The sequence below is a fragment of the Apium graveolens genome, unplaced genomic scaffold (genome assembly GCF_009905375.1).
Source record: "Apium graveolens cultivar Ventura unplaced genomic scaffold, ASM990537v1 ctg3978, whole genome shotgun sequence".
NCBI lineage: Eukaryota > Viridiplantae > Streptophyta > Magnoliopsida > Apiales > Apiaceae > Apium > Apium graveolens.
Window position 1 is genome coordinate 3,630 of NW_027418351.1, and position 15,486 is coordinate 19,115.

The window sequence follows — 15,486 nt, forward strand, 5'->3', positions numbered from 1 at the left end:
CACTCTGTAAACTTCAAATGACCAGCTCACAGCTCAAGTACATGCTCTCACTACACTGGTGAAGAGTCAACAGGCTGACATTCAAGCCTTGGTGGACTCCCACAAGCACCTACAAATGCAAAATTCTGTTGCTTTGGGAGCCATCATGGGTAAGCTAAACATCCCATTTCCTGCACTTCCTGAAGCTGTGAGGCCCGAAATCCCTACTCCCCTTCTCATGCCTGCCAACAAGACTAAGGGGGAGATTGAGGCTAGGCTATCAAGATCAAGATCATCTACTCAAAATGTCCAAGCTGCTGAAAAGAGCATAATTCAAGAAGTAGATATTGGTATGGAGAGGCTCATTAGGGCAGCTGAGAGACCAAGTCTGAGCAGGGAATTTGATGAATTGCTCAAGGCTCTCAGGGCTTCTCTCAATAACAATTTCTTCACCTACAAGAAAGCCTTGGACATGACAATAAACTCAATAAGGGTGATCTTGGTAACAAAAGACAACTTTTAGGAGAAGAGGATTGTGGTCAACATAAATGACTCAGGGGTAGACAGGTGTATGCAGGTGTCCCTCAACTATCTTATCTCTAGGAGGGCATCTGAGTTGGACATTCTGATAAGCAAATTCAGAATAGTGATTCATGAAGACACTCTCTTGCTAACTCAATTGAAAAATGCTCAAGTGGCTGCTTTTCCTGAAGCATACCTACAACCAAGCAAGGGAGTGGCATACATCTGTCCTACCACCAAACATTTCAAACACTTTCAGATTCCCAAACAGTATGTCATGGCCAACAAAAAGCTTATCATGATTCTGGAAATTGAGTTGAAGGCCAAGAAAAACAAAACTATTAAGGATGAAGAAATGATTAAGTTGTTGAAGAGGTATCTAAGAAATCCAGAAGCTAACTTGCCTAAAACTCAAATCAATAAGGATAACTTGGATGATGATGAGCAGAAAGATGATCAAAAACCTTCTGGCTCAAATCCAAGTCAATCCTCCAAGGCAACTGGTAGCAAGGATAAGAAACAAGAAGAGAAAAAAGATGATGATAAGAAGAAAGGAAGTGAGAGGAGAAGCAAAAAGAGACAAGATGGCTCAGAACCACATCAAACCCTAAAAATCCAAACAAATCTAGCTCAACCTTCAAAACTATCAAACTCCAACATCAAACCACCTTAAACCTCTAAGACTAAATTCCTATACAAACAAACTGCTAACACATTTCTAAAAATACCAATCACCACAGGCCAAACATCTCTCAAGAAAATCACAAACCTACCTTCTGTCAAGCCATCACACAAAACTCATTTCAAGTCTGTTGGGAGAAAACTAAGAAGGCTAAGCCTACTGAAAAAATTGAAGTCACTGAAAGGGCCATCTGGAATTGTTTCAAGCAGAATGATTTTCTACCTTTAAATTGGTGCATTTCAGATGAAGACTATTTTCAACAACTAGTTGAAGAAATAGTTAGAGTCTGGGTTGTTACTCTAAAGGAAGTGATAATCTACTATGAAGATGGATACTTCACATTTCTAGGCTGTACCTTGATGGACACTCTCTCTCCCACAAAAATTAAAAGAGTGATAAGCTTATTTAAGGATAAGGATACTGCTACAAGAGCATGGAGATCTGTTTTAGCTGAATGGTTGATTGAAAGGGAGGAAAGAAGAGCAAAGAATAAAGCTGAATCTGAGGAGAGGATAAGGAAATATAATGAGGAGATTGAAATGAAATGTACATGAAAAGATTAGAAGAACTCAAGACCAAAGGAACGAGCAGAATTTCTAAAGATGGAAAATTTCTAAATATCAAAGCTGGAAAATTCACAATATTTAGGATTGATTTGTTAAATGGTTATCCAAAGGCAGATAGACTTAAACTTGTGGAAGCTCTAAGCGAGACATCAATCATAGAAGAACTTGAAATTCTTGTTTACTTAAAGGATCTCATTAGAGAAGAAACAGAAGCAAAATAGTCTTTACCTGATGCTTGTAACTATTTAAACTCTGTAAATTACCTAATGTATAAATGCAACAATTTTGTCAATTTTTATGTATTAGTCTTATTTTCCATTGAAGCTTGGGGTTAGTCTTGTTAACAAACATGAATTTGTGTTAAGCAATCTTCTCACAAATTGGGGGAGATTGTTGTGCAAGACATGTCTTTACTATAACAAGACTAAGTCAAATTGACAACCCTAAGTAAGTTGTATTATAATCTTAGTTTGCATTTTGTATTATAACATTTAAAGTCTGTAAAAATGTCAAAGAGCAGACTGAAGTCTTTTTCTATAAACAGTATCAAGCCTAAGAATTCTATCTGAAAGAAGATCAAGAAGATCATGCCTTAGAAGAATTATGAAGAAACTTGGAGTTGAATAAATCTGTTTTGAGAAAAATGTTCTAAGTCAAGATCTCTACAAGTCACATATTTAATGTTATAGAGAAGTCATTCGAGAAGTCCATAATGACTTATAGAGAAGTCATGAAAGCTACTAGAGAACTCAGAGATATCGACAAGTCAAATTGAAGACATAAAGATTGGAGATATCGACAAGTCATTTCTTCACTAGAGAACTCAGAGATATCGACAAGTCAAATTTCACTAGAGAACTCAGAGATATCGACAAGTCAAATTTCACTAGAGAACTCTGAGATATCGACAAGTCAAATATCACTAGAAAACTCTGAGTTATCGACAAGTCAATTAGTCACTAGAGAACTCAGAGATATCGATAAGTCAAGTGAGGATATGAAGATGAGAGACCTCGACAAGCTAAATTCTCTTATAGAGAATTCAAAGGCCTCTACAAGTCAAAATAGTTATAGAGTAATGAGAGATCTCGATAGATCATTATACTTATCGAGATGTCAAATTCTCTATATACCAAACTGGAGATCTCGAGGTAAACTCAAAGTATAATGTGCAGACCAGTTCAAACTCAAACTTGTATTGACAAGTCTACAAAAGCAGCTTGAAGAGTACAAGATGAAAGGCCAAGATTAACTGGCAGAGTAAAGTCACAGGTATGCAAGATTAGCAAGATACATTAAGCCAGAAATAGAAAGATTTGATTATCTATAAATACGGTTTAATACGTGTTGTTGCATGCTGTGTAATAACCAGTGTTTACTATTCTATAAAGTAAACAGTGGATGCTTTGCAAGGAGTAACAATTTAGATAAGACAAATCTTGTATTCACTTAAGGAAGAAGCTAAGCTCTTTATCAACAAAGAGCCTAGAAATTTTGTAGTAAAACATACTTAATTTTAATATAAAATTAAGTGAGTTTTGAAAGATCTGTGTCCACTATTCTTGTTTAATTTCAGTATTAACACAGTTCACTACAAGATTTAATTTACTTTGTTCACCACCTTAAATATTCAAGAAAAGTAGAAAAATACAAAAATACATTCACCCCCGTGTGTGATTCATTATCTAACAATGTTGATTTAATATCATAATTTTTTTACTAGAATGTTGGAAACCTACTTTAGCAAATGATTCAACTTCGATAACATTAGTATTACACATTGATGTGAAATTTTATTATTATTATTATTATTATTATTATTATTATTATTATTGTTATTGTTATTGTTATTGTTATTAATATTATTGATAATTTATATATTTTTTGAAGCAAATGCTAGTCTACTCTATGCGGAATTCAGTATTTACAATTAATACTGTCATTTTTAAATAAGAAATGGAATTAAATATATGTGAGTTACATATATTTGTTTAGTGACTAATGACAAAAGGAGTTACAAATAAAAGTATTAATTATAGTGATTGTAAAATTGATTAATAATTCTAGGCAGTAACATATTATGGAGGGAGACATTGAAGGTTAAACCTATATATAGAGGATTATTTCCTACAAGAAAAAGTATCCAAACATAACTTGTTCACTCTATTTCTGGAACCCATAAAACATATTTTTCTAAAACTATATTGCATGTCTAAACTACACTTGTATCAGATCGATGTTAAGTATGTCCATACTTAAAATAATCGTAAAACTAATTAAGAAATATTGTTTTTTTACAAATTAAATATGTCAAGTCAAATAAATCCATTGCACAATATGAGATACATCAAACTTCCTACTCTTAATATGATAAATTTAAGAGTTCATATTCCACATTACTCATTTTTAATATTTTTTTTAGTTTTACGATATAGAGCCGTTATGTAAATCTTACATCTTGGCATGATTATTAAATATAGTTATTAGATTTAAAATGAGATAGACATTTTTTTTCATTAACTGGCATTTTTGGAATATTAAAAGGTACTAGCAACTTCGGTTGTAGTCGAGAAAAAAAATTATAATCTTTTTGCAGTTTCAAAATTGTCACTAAAAGAGATGATATTATTTTGGCATGTACTCCCATTGTCCCATTCATTTCTATACACTTTCCTTTTTGGACGTCCCATTCAATTGTATACATTTCAAATTTACCAAAAATAGTAAAATTTAATAATATAAAAATCAACTACATCCACTACTTACTCAAACTACACTCACTTTATCCATTAGATATTGATTGGTCCAACCACTTTACCCAACTTTATATTTTCTTCTCACTAAATTATACTTTTTCTTTCTCTCTCATCCCACTATCTTACCAAATTTATCAAAAATAATATTATTTTACTACTATGTCTTGTCCTCCGTACCCAAACCACTTGTATACAAATGGCTGGGACGGAGGGAGTATGAATAAAATATTTGTGATTATATATAGTTTTATTATTTGCTGGATTTTTTCATTGAATGAAATTTTTTCAGAGTAAATATCCAGAAAACTTGAAAGAAATAAGATAAGTATCGGTGACAAATTGTTTTGAGATTGTCCATTTAGACAATAGTGAGCAAATTGATGAAGTAAAAAAAGAATTTTGTTAAAAAATGAGATATTAATGGTTTTGAGATAATATATAAATATCATTGAAAAAATGACTATATTTTATGGACTCCGTGAAAGTGGGAGTCACGCTAATTATTTAAATATGACGAATATTGAATGCATGTGATTTGAATTTTTTTGTTAAAATAGACGATATTATACTAGAGAAAATTTCTAGTGGAGCTCTGAATAAAGGAAATGAGTGTAAATGTTAATTTATTTGTTAGCATGATCGTATAAAATATTGGTTATTCGATGGTAGATATTGATTAGTGGTGATTTATTCGATGTATCACGTCATATGTAAAGAGTGATTAGATACAATTGACATTCGTTGAAATATTTTTACAAATGATATGTAAAGAAAAGAATAATCAGATTAAAATTTATGGAAAATTTGGATAAAGTTGGCAACGGTACAAAATACATAAACTAAGTCGTACAGTTCGCTTTTTTGAATGCTCCAAGATAAATAAAAAATATACAAACTAACATATTGCTTTTTTCCTTCAAAATATATACAAAAAGATTCGACCAAAAAATTGAACACAATTGAATTGGAGAACTATCCAAATGCACAAACTGAAGTAAACTCCTTAAAAGCTGGCATGACGCTCCAGCGCCTCCTCCTTGTTGATCCTCAATCCCGACATATAAATTTCATCCTTCACCACCTCCGAACACAGCCCGCGGATCCACCTCTCCTGATACCCCTCTTGCACACGTGCAATATATGCGATCGTACATTCTTATATGAGTTGCAACACTCGTACTTGACGACTTAAACTTCCGCGCGGGTGGAGTATGTAATGATTGTCACTTTCTTCTCCTCCGACGGAGGTGACATCACCATAACCTCACCTTTTTGATCTTCCGCTAATCCAAATTTTCATGTCAGACTCGCCGATCCATTTTCTTCTCATTATACACGGGCTCCGCCATGGCTACTATAACAAATTATATATGCACACAACCAAACATAAAATAAGCATAAAAATCAATCTAATTATAATTCAAATATGTCGAAACACAAATATATATAAGTGTATTGACCTATATAAAATCTAAAATTGAACATATATGAATTAAACTATAGTAATGTAAATAACATTAACACACAATTAAATGACAAATAGTGTGCATGATAGATTTCAGGATGTTGGATAGGGTGGTCTCATCCTCATTTCTCCTTTAGGTTGCCCTTGAAAGGATATATATTTCAAAATATATTAAAAGTGTTTTTCAGAATATATTAAGCATTTCGCAAAATGAATTTTTTTCACAATGACTTGAACAATAAACAAACACAGTTATGCATTCATGGCGAAATAACATCTAATCATATTTGTAAATTTATGAACAAAAATATTCATCATTCTAATCAACAAATCACTAAATTCTTAATATTTTATTGAAATGTGCACAACCTTTATTAATGTAAATCTAAAACTAAAAGTGTCCAACATTGATAACTAATATTTTACGCCCAATAATAAATTTCTAAAAACAACTGTAAACCCATGATCATCACTATTCTAGTAAACAGGTTTTGAGGCCCAATTCATTACTAGGCTACTGTCACTATATTACAAAAAAGGTTCGAGGCCCAATTTATTATAAGTTTGTTAATGAAAAGAAATTTAATATAAATATTTGTACGTAGAATGTAGTCCACATACATGCTCTTATATATACAAACATACATATTTATAAAAATTAATTCATAGTACAAAATATCGTTAAAATTTATTTACAAATCATTGTAACCTTAAAATCATTGTGAATATAAACTTTTAGTCCCAATTAAAATCACCGTCTTTGTCATTAATATATTTAATTCATTATATTCATAAAAAAATCAATAAGCCCGGAAAATTTTGTTGAAATATGCACACGTTGAGCCCTTTATAAAAGTATATCTAGAACTAGAAGTATTTTATATTGATAAGAATATTTGCTCCAAACAGAAATTATTTAAAACAACCACAAATAATTATCACTCTACTAGTAAAAAGGTTTGGAAGCCCGATTCATTAGTAGGCTGTCGACATTTTATTATCGAAAAGGCTTTGAGGCCCAATTCAATAATAGGTTGGTAATAAAAGGATACTTATTATAAAATATTTGTATCTAGAATATCTGCACTTATATATACGCACACACATATGCACATAATTGTTGTCCTCGCCTCTTCCTATAATAGGTTTTCCCTTTTCTTTATCGGCCACAATCTCATCGTTTAATTTAAAACCTAGTTGAAATCGAATTGATTCTAGTTTATTTATGTCTAGCGAGAACAAATCTTTCGTATTATTCTTGATTTAATATAATACCATACAAATTCAGATATTAAACTTAGATCTGCTTACAGTTTTGATATGTTATCAATTCAGTTTTTGCTAAGAGGCTCTTATATCATCATTAATTCGTACCCAAAAATATTAATTGTTGGGTTGTTGTAAACAATGAAGAAATTGCTCCATGAAGATCGAAGTGAATGAAGAAATAATTCATCGGGTAAGATTTTTATAACTTTATTCAGTTAATGTATCCCCACTATTTATTATGTTAATTGATTCATTTTTATAGAAGACAAAATTACATAATATCTGATGAGTGCTTGATCGGTTTCGATCTGAATGAATTATAACGATCCTGATTTCTGGAATTTAAGTTTACAATTTAAACTTGAAATAATTGTGATTGATATTTTAAACATTACCGATCTAAAACCCAATTCAAAATCTTAACCCGACCCAGATTTAAAAATTGGAGACTCGAAAAATCATTTTAACCGCCCGCAGGGGTTGGCTCAGTTGGTTAAGGAGGGGATAATTATCCTCTTGGTCACAGGTTCAAATCCCACGGGAGGAGAATTTATGATTGTACCTCCTGAACCAGAGCCTGTCGCTTAAGTGCGGTTTATCTTGGTTCATGTGGTTTGCGGTCTATTACGTGAGCCCGTGGGGTTTACCCGGTGCGCACCCGAATGATAGCGGCTGCGGGTTCCCTACGATAAAAAAATCATGTTAACCTAAATTATGTACTAATATATCTTATATTATCTATAATCATATGTTAGGTATTCATGATTTAGAGCCGTGTAAATAAAATTCAATTCATCATAAAAAATAATAGTTTGGTAACATAACTTAATTTTTCTATATTATGTATCTATACTACACCACACTATAATAACTGAAATAGGGTATAATTTGGTTCACCTCTCATTTTAGTTTGTTTGGTTATTTTTTCAAATCAATTATTATTGGAATCGTTGGATCCAAATATTAAAAGAATACATTATCCAAGTTCCACATCTACGAAACAACATAGTTTATTTCATTATATTTTCTACCCCTTCCCCCCTCCATAGGGTCATTTTTCGTTCCATTTTCTTACATTATTTAGGTTTTCTCTAAAGCCTTCAAAGCTTATAAGTTGTTAAGTACAATGTAAACTGAAAATTATATTTTTGTTATAATAAACTAGAATCCTAATGCAGAAAGTCAAGGTTCTACATAAAAGACTCCTTTCATTAATTATTATCTCTAGATGTATGGTAGGGAAGAATAAAAATATTAGTTACCAAAATTAGTAAATACGTGTGAATTAATAAATTTCTTTAGGCTAAGTATGTGTGTAGATCATGCTCAATTCCTAAAAAATTAGCAAGCTAGTTGGGTTTGGGACATAATTTTTACTATTGTGAATGCAGCAAACACGTGTTTCCACGTGTGGAGACGTGTTGACAGTTGTACAATAAAGGACCTACTTTTACGGAAATGTAAAACAAGGTAACCAACCACCAACTATGGTCGAAGATGAGGGTTAAACATGACCAAATGTTATAACCGACCAGGTTAAAACCGACCATAGTAGGTGGTCGGTTTTAAGCTTCATAACTGGCCATTTTTTGGCATAACCGACCATTTTTATGGTCGGTTATCCCCTTTTTCCTGTACTGATTGGATCTCAACGACTGTTAGGTCATTGAATATTGTCCTCCTTGAGTAAAGAAAGCAACAGAATGTGCAAGGGTATTTTTATTCTGTTTGTTTTATAAGGTATTTTTATTTGTTCTGTATTTTTATGGTTACTAAATATCTAGAACTTGTATATGCGTAGATATTTCGATTCCGTACAATAAATGTAGAGTGATTTTTTAGTGAAGAACAAGCTTGAACTCCTACTCAAGGTACTCTTAACATATTGAGAAATAACAAATTTTTGGCTCATGAACACATCAATTACATGGTATTATACGATGAAAGCATATTCTATTGGAGAAGGCATGTTAATACAATCACTTGTTTGTAAATTATAGCTGCACAACCAACTTGTTGCTGGTGGTGGATCAATTCGTAGGCAGTGAAGTACTGGAATAGCGACCTGACGTCTCAAAGAGTTATCCAACGTTACGTTTATTAAATTTTATTGAATTTCCTTGATCTGCTTATGGAGTTTTGAGCCATATTTATCATGAGAAACTTGTGTGGTGAAACCCATAGCCAGACCGAGAGCTGCTTTGAGCCTGCTTATGAATTGTAAAAAATGTCAGAGAACTTTGCAATAATATTAGTTACCAAAATTAGTAAATAAGTGTGAATTAATAAATTTATTTAGGCTGAATATGTGTGTAGTTCATGCTCATTTCTAAAAAATTGGCAAGCTTGTTGGGTTTGGGACATAATTTATTTGTTTAAATCATGTAAAAGTCAACTTTATGTGTAGGGACATTTTGCACAGACAATGAAATCAGTTTAAAGCGATGATGCGTCATCAACCAACAATTCCTAATTCTTAAATAAAAAACATTAATGATCGTCTAGTTCAAAAGAACCAAGAGTTGTTTCTTATTCTTTTATGCTAAACTATTTTTTACCTAGTTCACCATACCCCCAACCTCTTATATGTTGATTTTATCTTTCTCTCTCCCTGTATGTTTAGGAATTTCATTTTGCCAAAACATGGTTTACTGCAGTACAATCTTATCCTCAAACTATGAGTGTCTACGAGGAAGAACTATTTACCACACAAAACTCATCATAGTTAAGGTACCATCCTTAAAGAATTTTAAATTAAAGGAAAGTAAATGTAATATCCCATATTTTCACAAATTATTATTATTATTATTATTTGAATAATTTTATGTGATTGTTTCAATTTGGAGGGAAAAAAATTATAAATATTTTATTCATGTTTCATGGGTTCGTATCTTTAAATGGTTAATGTGCTAATTTATGGTTTGTCTTGATCTTAGTCGGTGTTGTGAAAGTATTTTGATTACTTTTACTATATTCAAAACTTTAATTTAAAAGCCGATCATTTTATCGATATCGGTAAATTGAGTTTGCTTTACAATGTTGGGATCAAGTAGATATTTTATCCACGTCAAAATTATATTTGGTATTTGATCCGGGCTCATTCGGGTAGTGGGTGAATTGTGGAAATATTTAAAAATAGTTTTTAACAACTATTTTGTTATGTGTTAATTGAATTATTATGTATTTATTATTACTTAAAATGTTGCTTGCCATATTTTTTGGACTAAAATGCAATTATATGAAATTATACACGATCTGGACGTGTGTTTATTAGAGTTTATTACGTGGTACATGTTCTGTCTCGTTCTGTGTGCATTTGCATACGTTATATTTATTTTCAGGATTTATTATTAATTTAGAAAATATTTCAGTTTATCAAAAATTATTGGACCGGGCCCCAACTAGGATATCAAAGCCCACAAAAATTGCATTTTTATTTTTATAAAATTAAAGATCATTCGAATGTTCCGTGTTTTCGTTTTTTTGAATTATTCGTAATTTTTAGGGAATTTTGACATAAATATTGTATTTATTTGAAAATATTATTTTTAAAATTTTCACTATAATTATTATTTTTGGGTCTAATTATTTTAATTAAGGGATAAAAACACCATTAATTAATTTTTAGGGTATAGATTTTTTGTAAGTATAAATAGCTAACACACATTTCTATGATTTTAGTCACCAAGAAAGTAAAGATTTGTATTTTTTACATGTTCTTTCTAATTAAATTCAAATAAAAAAGATAAAAATATCACTTATCTTTTCTAGTAATTTATTTAAATTTAACCTTAGGTTTTCGCATGTGATTATAAGTTAATATAAAATAGTATTAGAATAAAACTTACACAATTCTTTTTAATTAAAACTAAATTTATTGGGATGGTTAGGAATCACATTACATCACATTTATCTGTATTTAATTTCAATTATTAAAAACTCTAAAAACTACGTAATCATCATCTTAGACGTGCCTATATCTTAGGCGTCCGTATTCTATGGCTCTCGTCTTTTCCTCTTCATTTTAACCCCTTCCCAGCTCTCTTCTTTTCCTCTTCATTTTAACCCCTTCCCCGTTATCAGAGTTGGTCAGTAGTACTATTGTGATGCATTAATAGTACTATTGATTGAGTTATTTCTCATAATTTCATTGAAATAAGTCTAATTATATCTAGAAATGATGAGAAACCAAGATATAGTTAATTCAGAAGATGAATACACAAACACACCTGATGTGCCCCAAAATAAGTCTGAGAATACAAATAATGTACCAGATACAGATAATCAAATAAACGGTAATGGTAAAGTTGTGAACTATGATTCACATGGTAGTATCTCGGTGAAGGGAAGAAGGAAATATATGGAGGATGCTTTGACAGTAGACTTGGGGTTTTTAATGTGGGAATCAAATAATTATGACTATTTTGGTGTGTATGATGGTCATGGTGGCTCAGAAGTAGCTCGGGCTTGTCGTGACCACTTACACCTGTTGGTTAAAAATGAGGTTGAAAAACAGGCAAGGAAAATTATAGACTGGGAGAAGGTAATGGTCACAAGTTTTCTTAGGATGGATGAACATGTGCTTGCTGAAGGAGTTGAGGGTTCAACAGGATCAACTGCGATTGTTGTTGTGGTTGGGGAGGAGGTTCTGGTGGTTGCTAATTGCGGAGATTCCAGAGGTGTTTTTTCACGTTCATCCACTGTTGTGCCATTGTCTTTTGATCATAAGGTATGTTAGTAAATTTAGAGTCCAAGGCTAGTAAATAATTATCTTCATACCAGAGACAGAGAGTGAGTACCATAAATACTATGTAAACATAACATGGTGTGTTCATAAATTTTTTCTAAAGAAAAATTTTCTTTAACAAGATTTTATACTTCATAAACATATGTGGATGCAGTTACATATATTTGTAGAGAATAAGGTTCGTGTTTGTAAATTTGTGTTTTGAACACCTCCTGTAGACATTGTTGCATTGCATCCTTGGAGTGCACGGTTTATCCCAATGTGATCATATGCACATAGACATTTTTATCTGACCAGTTCGTAAGAATTTTAGCCATCATCAACTGAGCAACCTATTATATTATAATATTGAATTTACATTTTGAGTTACATTTATTTTAAATTTTCTTTTTGTTGAATTGCCTGATTCAATCTTTTAAATTATGATTAGCCTGATCGACCGGATGAGTTGAAGAGGATCGAAGTCTCTCGTGGAGTGGTTGTCAACTTGAACGGGAAAAGAGTTCAAGGAGTTCTTTCAACTTCAAGATCTATTGGTACTTAAGTGATAATTCTATGATTTCAAATACAATGATATATAAAAGAGTCATCTTTCATAAGAACATAGGATAGAATAAGTTAAAATTTAACCGATTAGTCATTTTTATTGAATCAACAGATTATCAAAGGTAATTAAAATTTGTGATGGTTACCTAAATATCCCGACTTAATTAATTAGTTGAGGAATACAGCATTACTGATAAGCGTATTTATGAAATTGCATTACATTGTTGTTATTAAAAAATATATGTTTAAATCATATTGAATCCTGATTTAGGGGACGAGCACTTGAAACCATATGTAGTAGCTCAAGCAGAAGTTACAGTGAAAGCGAGAAGCGACCTTGATGAGTTCATAATAGTAGCTAGTGATGGTTTATGGGACGTAATGTCAAATGAAGATGCATGCAAAGTTGTTAGATTTTGTTTGCAGCGACAATCACAGGAAGGATCAAAGAAGAAGTCTAGTGTAACCCCCGGCAATGAGAATGAGCCTAAGAGTCGGGCTGCTGTAGCTGCACTAAATCTTAAAAGGATAGCAATGAAGCGAGGCAGCCAAGATAACATAAGTGTTATCGTCATCGATCTGCAGAAACTCCACAAAACTTCTGCCTAGAAGAGTTTTGAGGGAGCTCTTTCGTTGATGTCAGTCTTTGAGTCAAGACTATTCTAAGTCCACTCGAAATTCGTCTAAATTTAAATTACTGTGTACCTTGTGTGAACTATGTGTGCTTATGAATTTCCATGTCAGTCTGCAACTCTTATGTCCTGTTTTCGAATTATTACCCCACTGTTGTAATATAAATCTATCTATGTTTTTCAACTTTAATCCGTGTTGTGATGTAAAATATCTATGTTTTGATTATTTTTTCGTAGTGATTTATGACTAGTATATATGTTTTATTGACCGTAAAATCAATATTTGGTCAAGAAGCTGACTTGCTTTTCTTGCTTGAAGTCTTGAATATTTTGACTAATAAAAAACATGGGAATGGTCATCGTCAACCGATTGTTAGCACTACTATATCATATTGAAGAATTTTTTTGCACTTTTAGTGATATAATAGATGTCGCAACAATCACTTGCCTCTGTCTAACGTCCACGGAACATTACATGTGCTAATAACAATTCCGAAAAATGGATAATTTTGCTGAATTAATGGTATGTTTGAGATAGAGTCCATACTATGCTTTCCGTTATCATTAGTCTCTATCAGATTGTTTTAGTACTTGTGTGAGTTGATCATTAGATGGACAAGAATATTTAACTCTTATTTATATACACCAGTAGATTCTCAACATCGTATAAAGCCAAAACTTTGTGTACGTATGTCTAACTTCACAGCAGATTAGTAGAGAAAATATCTATATCTATATTTTAAATTATCATTGATAGTATACATAGAAAAAACTGATGCACAGATAGTACATATATATACAACTTCGAAGTAAGAATTAAGATAGCTCCACTGCCTAGTTCAGAATTCAGATAGGTAAAACAATGCACAGGTAGCCGTAGTACTGAAGATAATAGTAATTCTAAGTAATTCAAAATTTATATCAAAATAGTTATCAAAATAATTATAAAATGATGTGACGTGATAAGTGTCGAAATTTATCACGTGCTTTCATTTTCCATTTGCATGTCTGCACACACACATGTTACTAATACAATCACAAATTTATAGTTGGTTGTAAATTTATGGTATATTTTGATAATAACACTGACATGCTCTTCATCCACCAAATTGGATTTGCATTCTTGTGAAGTAGTAATTACTAGTAGAAGATTGGGGAAGATGGAGTTGGAGGATAGTTAGAGAGTGACCCTGGCCATTAAAACTCCAAAGCAGATAAAATTGACCCTTTCAAGAAGCAGACATTGCGTTCCCAATGCACATCCAGTTTTTACACTATATTTAGAAAATACATGACCCATGAAAGAGAAACAACAAGATTAATAAACCTGTTTCTTGAGTGCTTCCATTCATATACAACCAAATATGCATGCAGATGAATGCAAATATAATAACATAATGAAACTCCTCTGTTTCAAAATAATTATCCAATTTTTAAAAAAAGTTTTGTTTCAAAATAATTGTACACTTTTAATGTCACTATTCAAATTATAAAGTTCACTTTATATTTTTAAGATGAATTTTATACCACACAATTATTATATCACTAATTTCTATTTTCAAGATTAATTCTTTATCATAAACAATGTTGTAGTTAATGCAATAAATATGATAACTTATACAGTATAACTTTTTTAATAATGTTAAAGTTTTTAATATGAGTAATCTTTTTAAAAGTGGACAATTATATAGAGAGCATACAAAACTCATACGGCCGTATCACACAAATCCACATTGGCAGTATCTGGAATCTCGGTTGGAGTCGCGTGAGTAAGAGTGGTGCCCCAGAGTACACAGACCTCGTGTTTATCTATTCTTCCAGATGAATAAGTGAAAACTAATGGTAAATTATTCAACCAACCTGTACCCCAACTATTCTCCTCCTTCAAGAATAACAATTTTTATACAAACTTAATTGGCAGAGAAGAGGAACCAGTACTGTATAGATTCCTGCATGGTTCATGTATTTTTGTTGTGGATAATGTTAGAGAGCACAAAAATAGTTTACTAAAAATTTCCTTAAGGACATGATAAATAATGTGATACAATAATGCATTTTGATTGGAATATTAATTAATTTTTTTTACTACTAATTATAATAGTGTTAGAATAATATAAGAACCTTCTATGATGGTTTTAGAGTAAATGATTCCTTGACATGGTATCAAAATTCAGACCGGCAGAGGACTTTGGCAAATTTATGTCCCAAAGAGGGGGAGTGTTAGAATAATATAAGATCATGGAAAGTGCCATTCTCTAACACCTTGATCATTGACATATGGTATATGTAATGTTTGAAAAAATACTGTTTGGTTTTCCAGCC

At 31.7% G+C, this 15,486-nt stretch overlaps 1 protein-coding gene across 1 annotated transcript; it reads left to right on the top strand.

Annotated features, from left to right (window-relative positions):
• Positions 1 to 11,325: 11,325 nt before the first annotated feature.
• Positions 11,326 to 13,310, top strand: LOC141701525 (protein phosphatase 2C 51-like). The gene is made up of 3 exons (XM_074505154.1): positions 11,326 to 11,968; positions 12,417 to 12,522; positions 12,804 to 13,310. The coding sequence occupies exons 1-3, from the start codon at positions 11,417 to 11,419 to the stop codon at positions 13,139 to 13,141; spliced, it is 996 nt and encodes a 331-aa protein (XP_074361255.1). The 5' UTR covers positions 11,326 to 11,416; the 3' UTR covers positions 13,142 to 13,310.
• Positions 13,311 to 15,486: the final 2,176 nt, after the last annotated feature.

Bases quoted from the DNA above. Each gene is read 5' to 3' on its own strand.
- LOC141701525 (XM_074505154.1), top strand. From the start codon at position 11,417: ATGATGAGAAACCAAGATATAGTTAATTCAGAAGATGAATACACAAAC. The intron at 11,969-12,416 runs GTATGTTAGTAA...AATTATGATTAG, and splicing joins CATTGTCTTTTGATCATAAG to CCTGATCGACCGGATGAGTT. The intron at 12,523-12,803 runs GTACTTAAGTGA...ATCCTGATTTAG, and splicing joins TTCAACTTCAAGATCTATTG to GGGACGAGCACTTGAAACCA.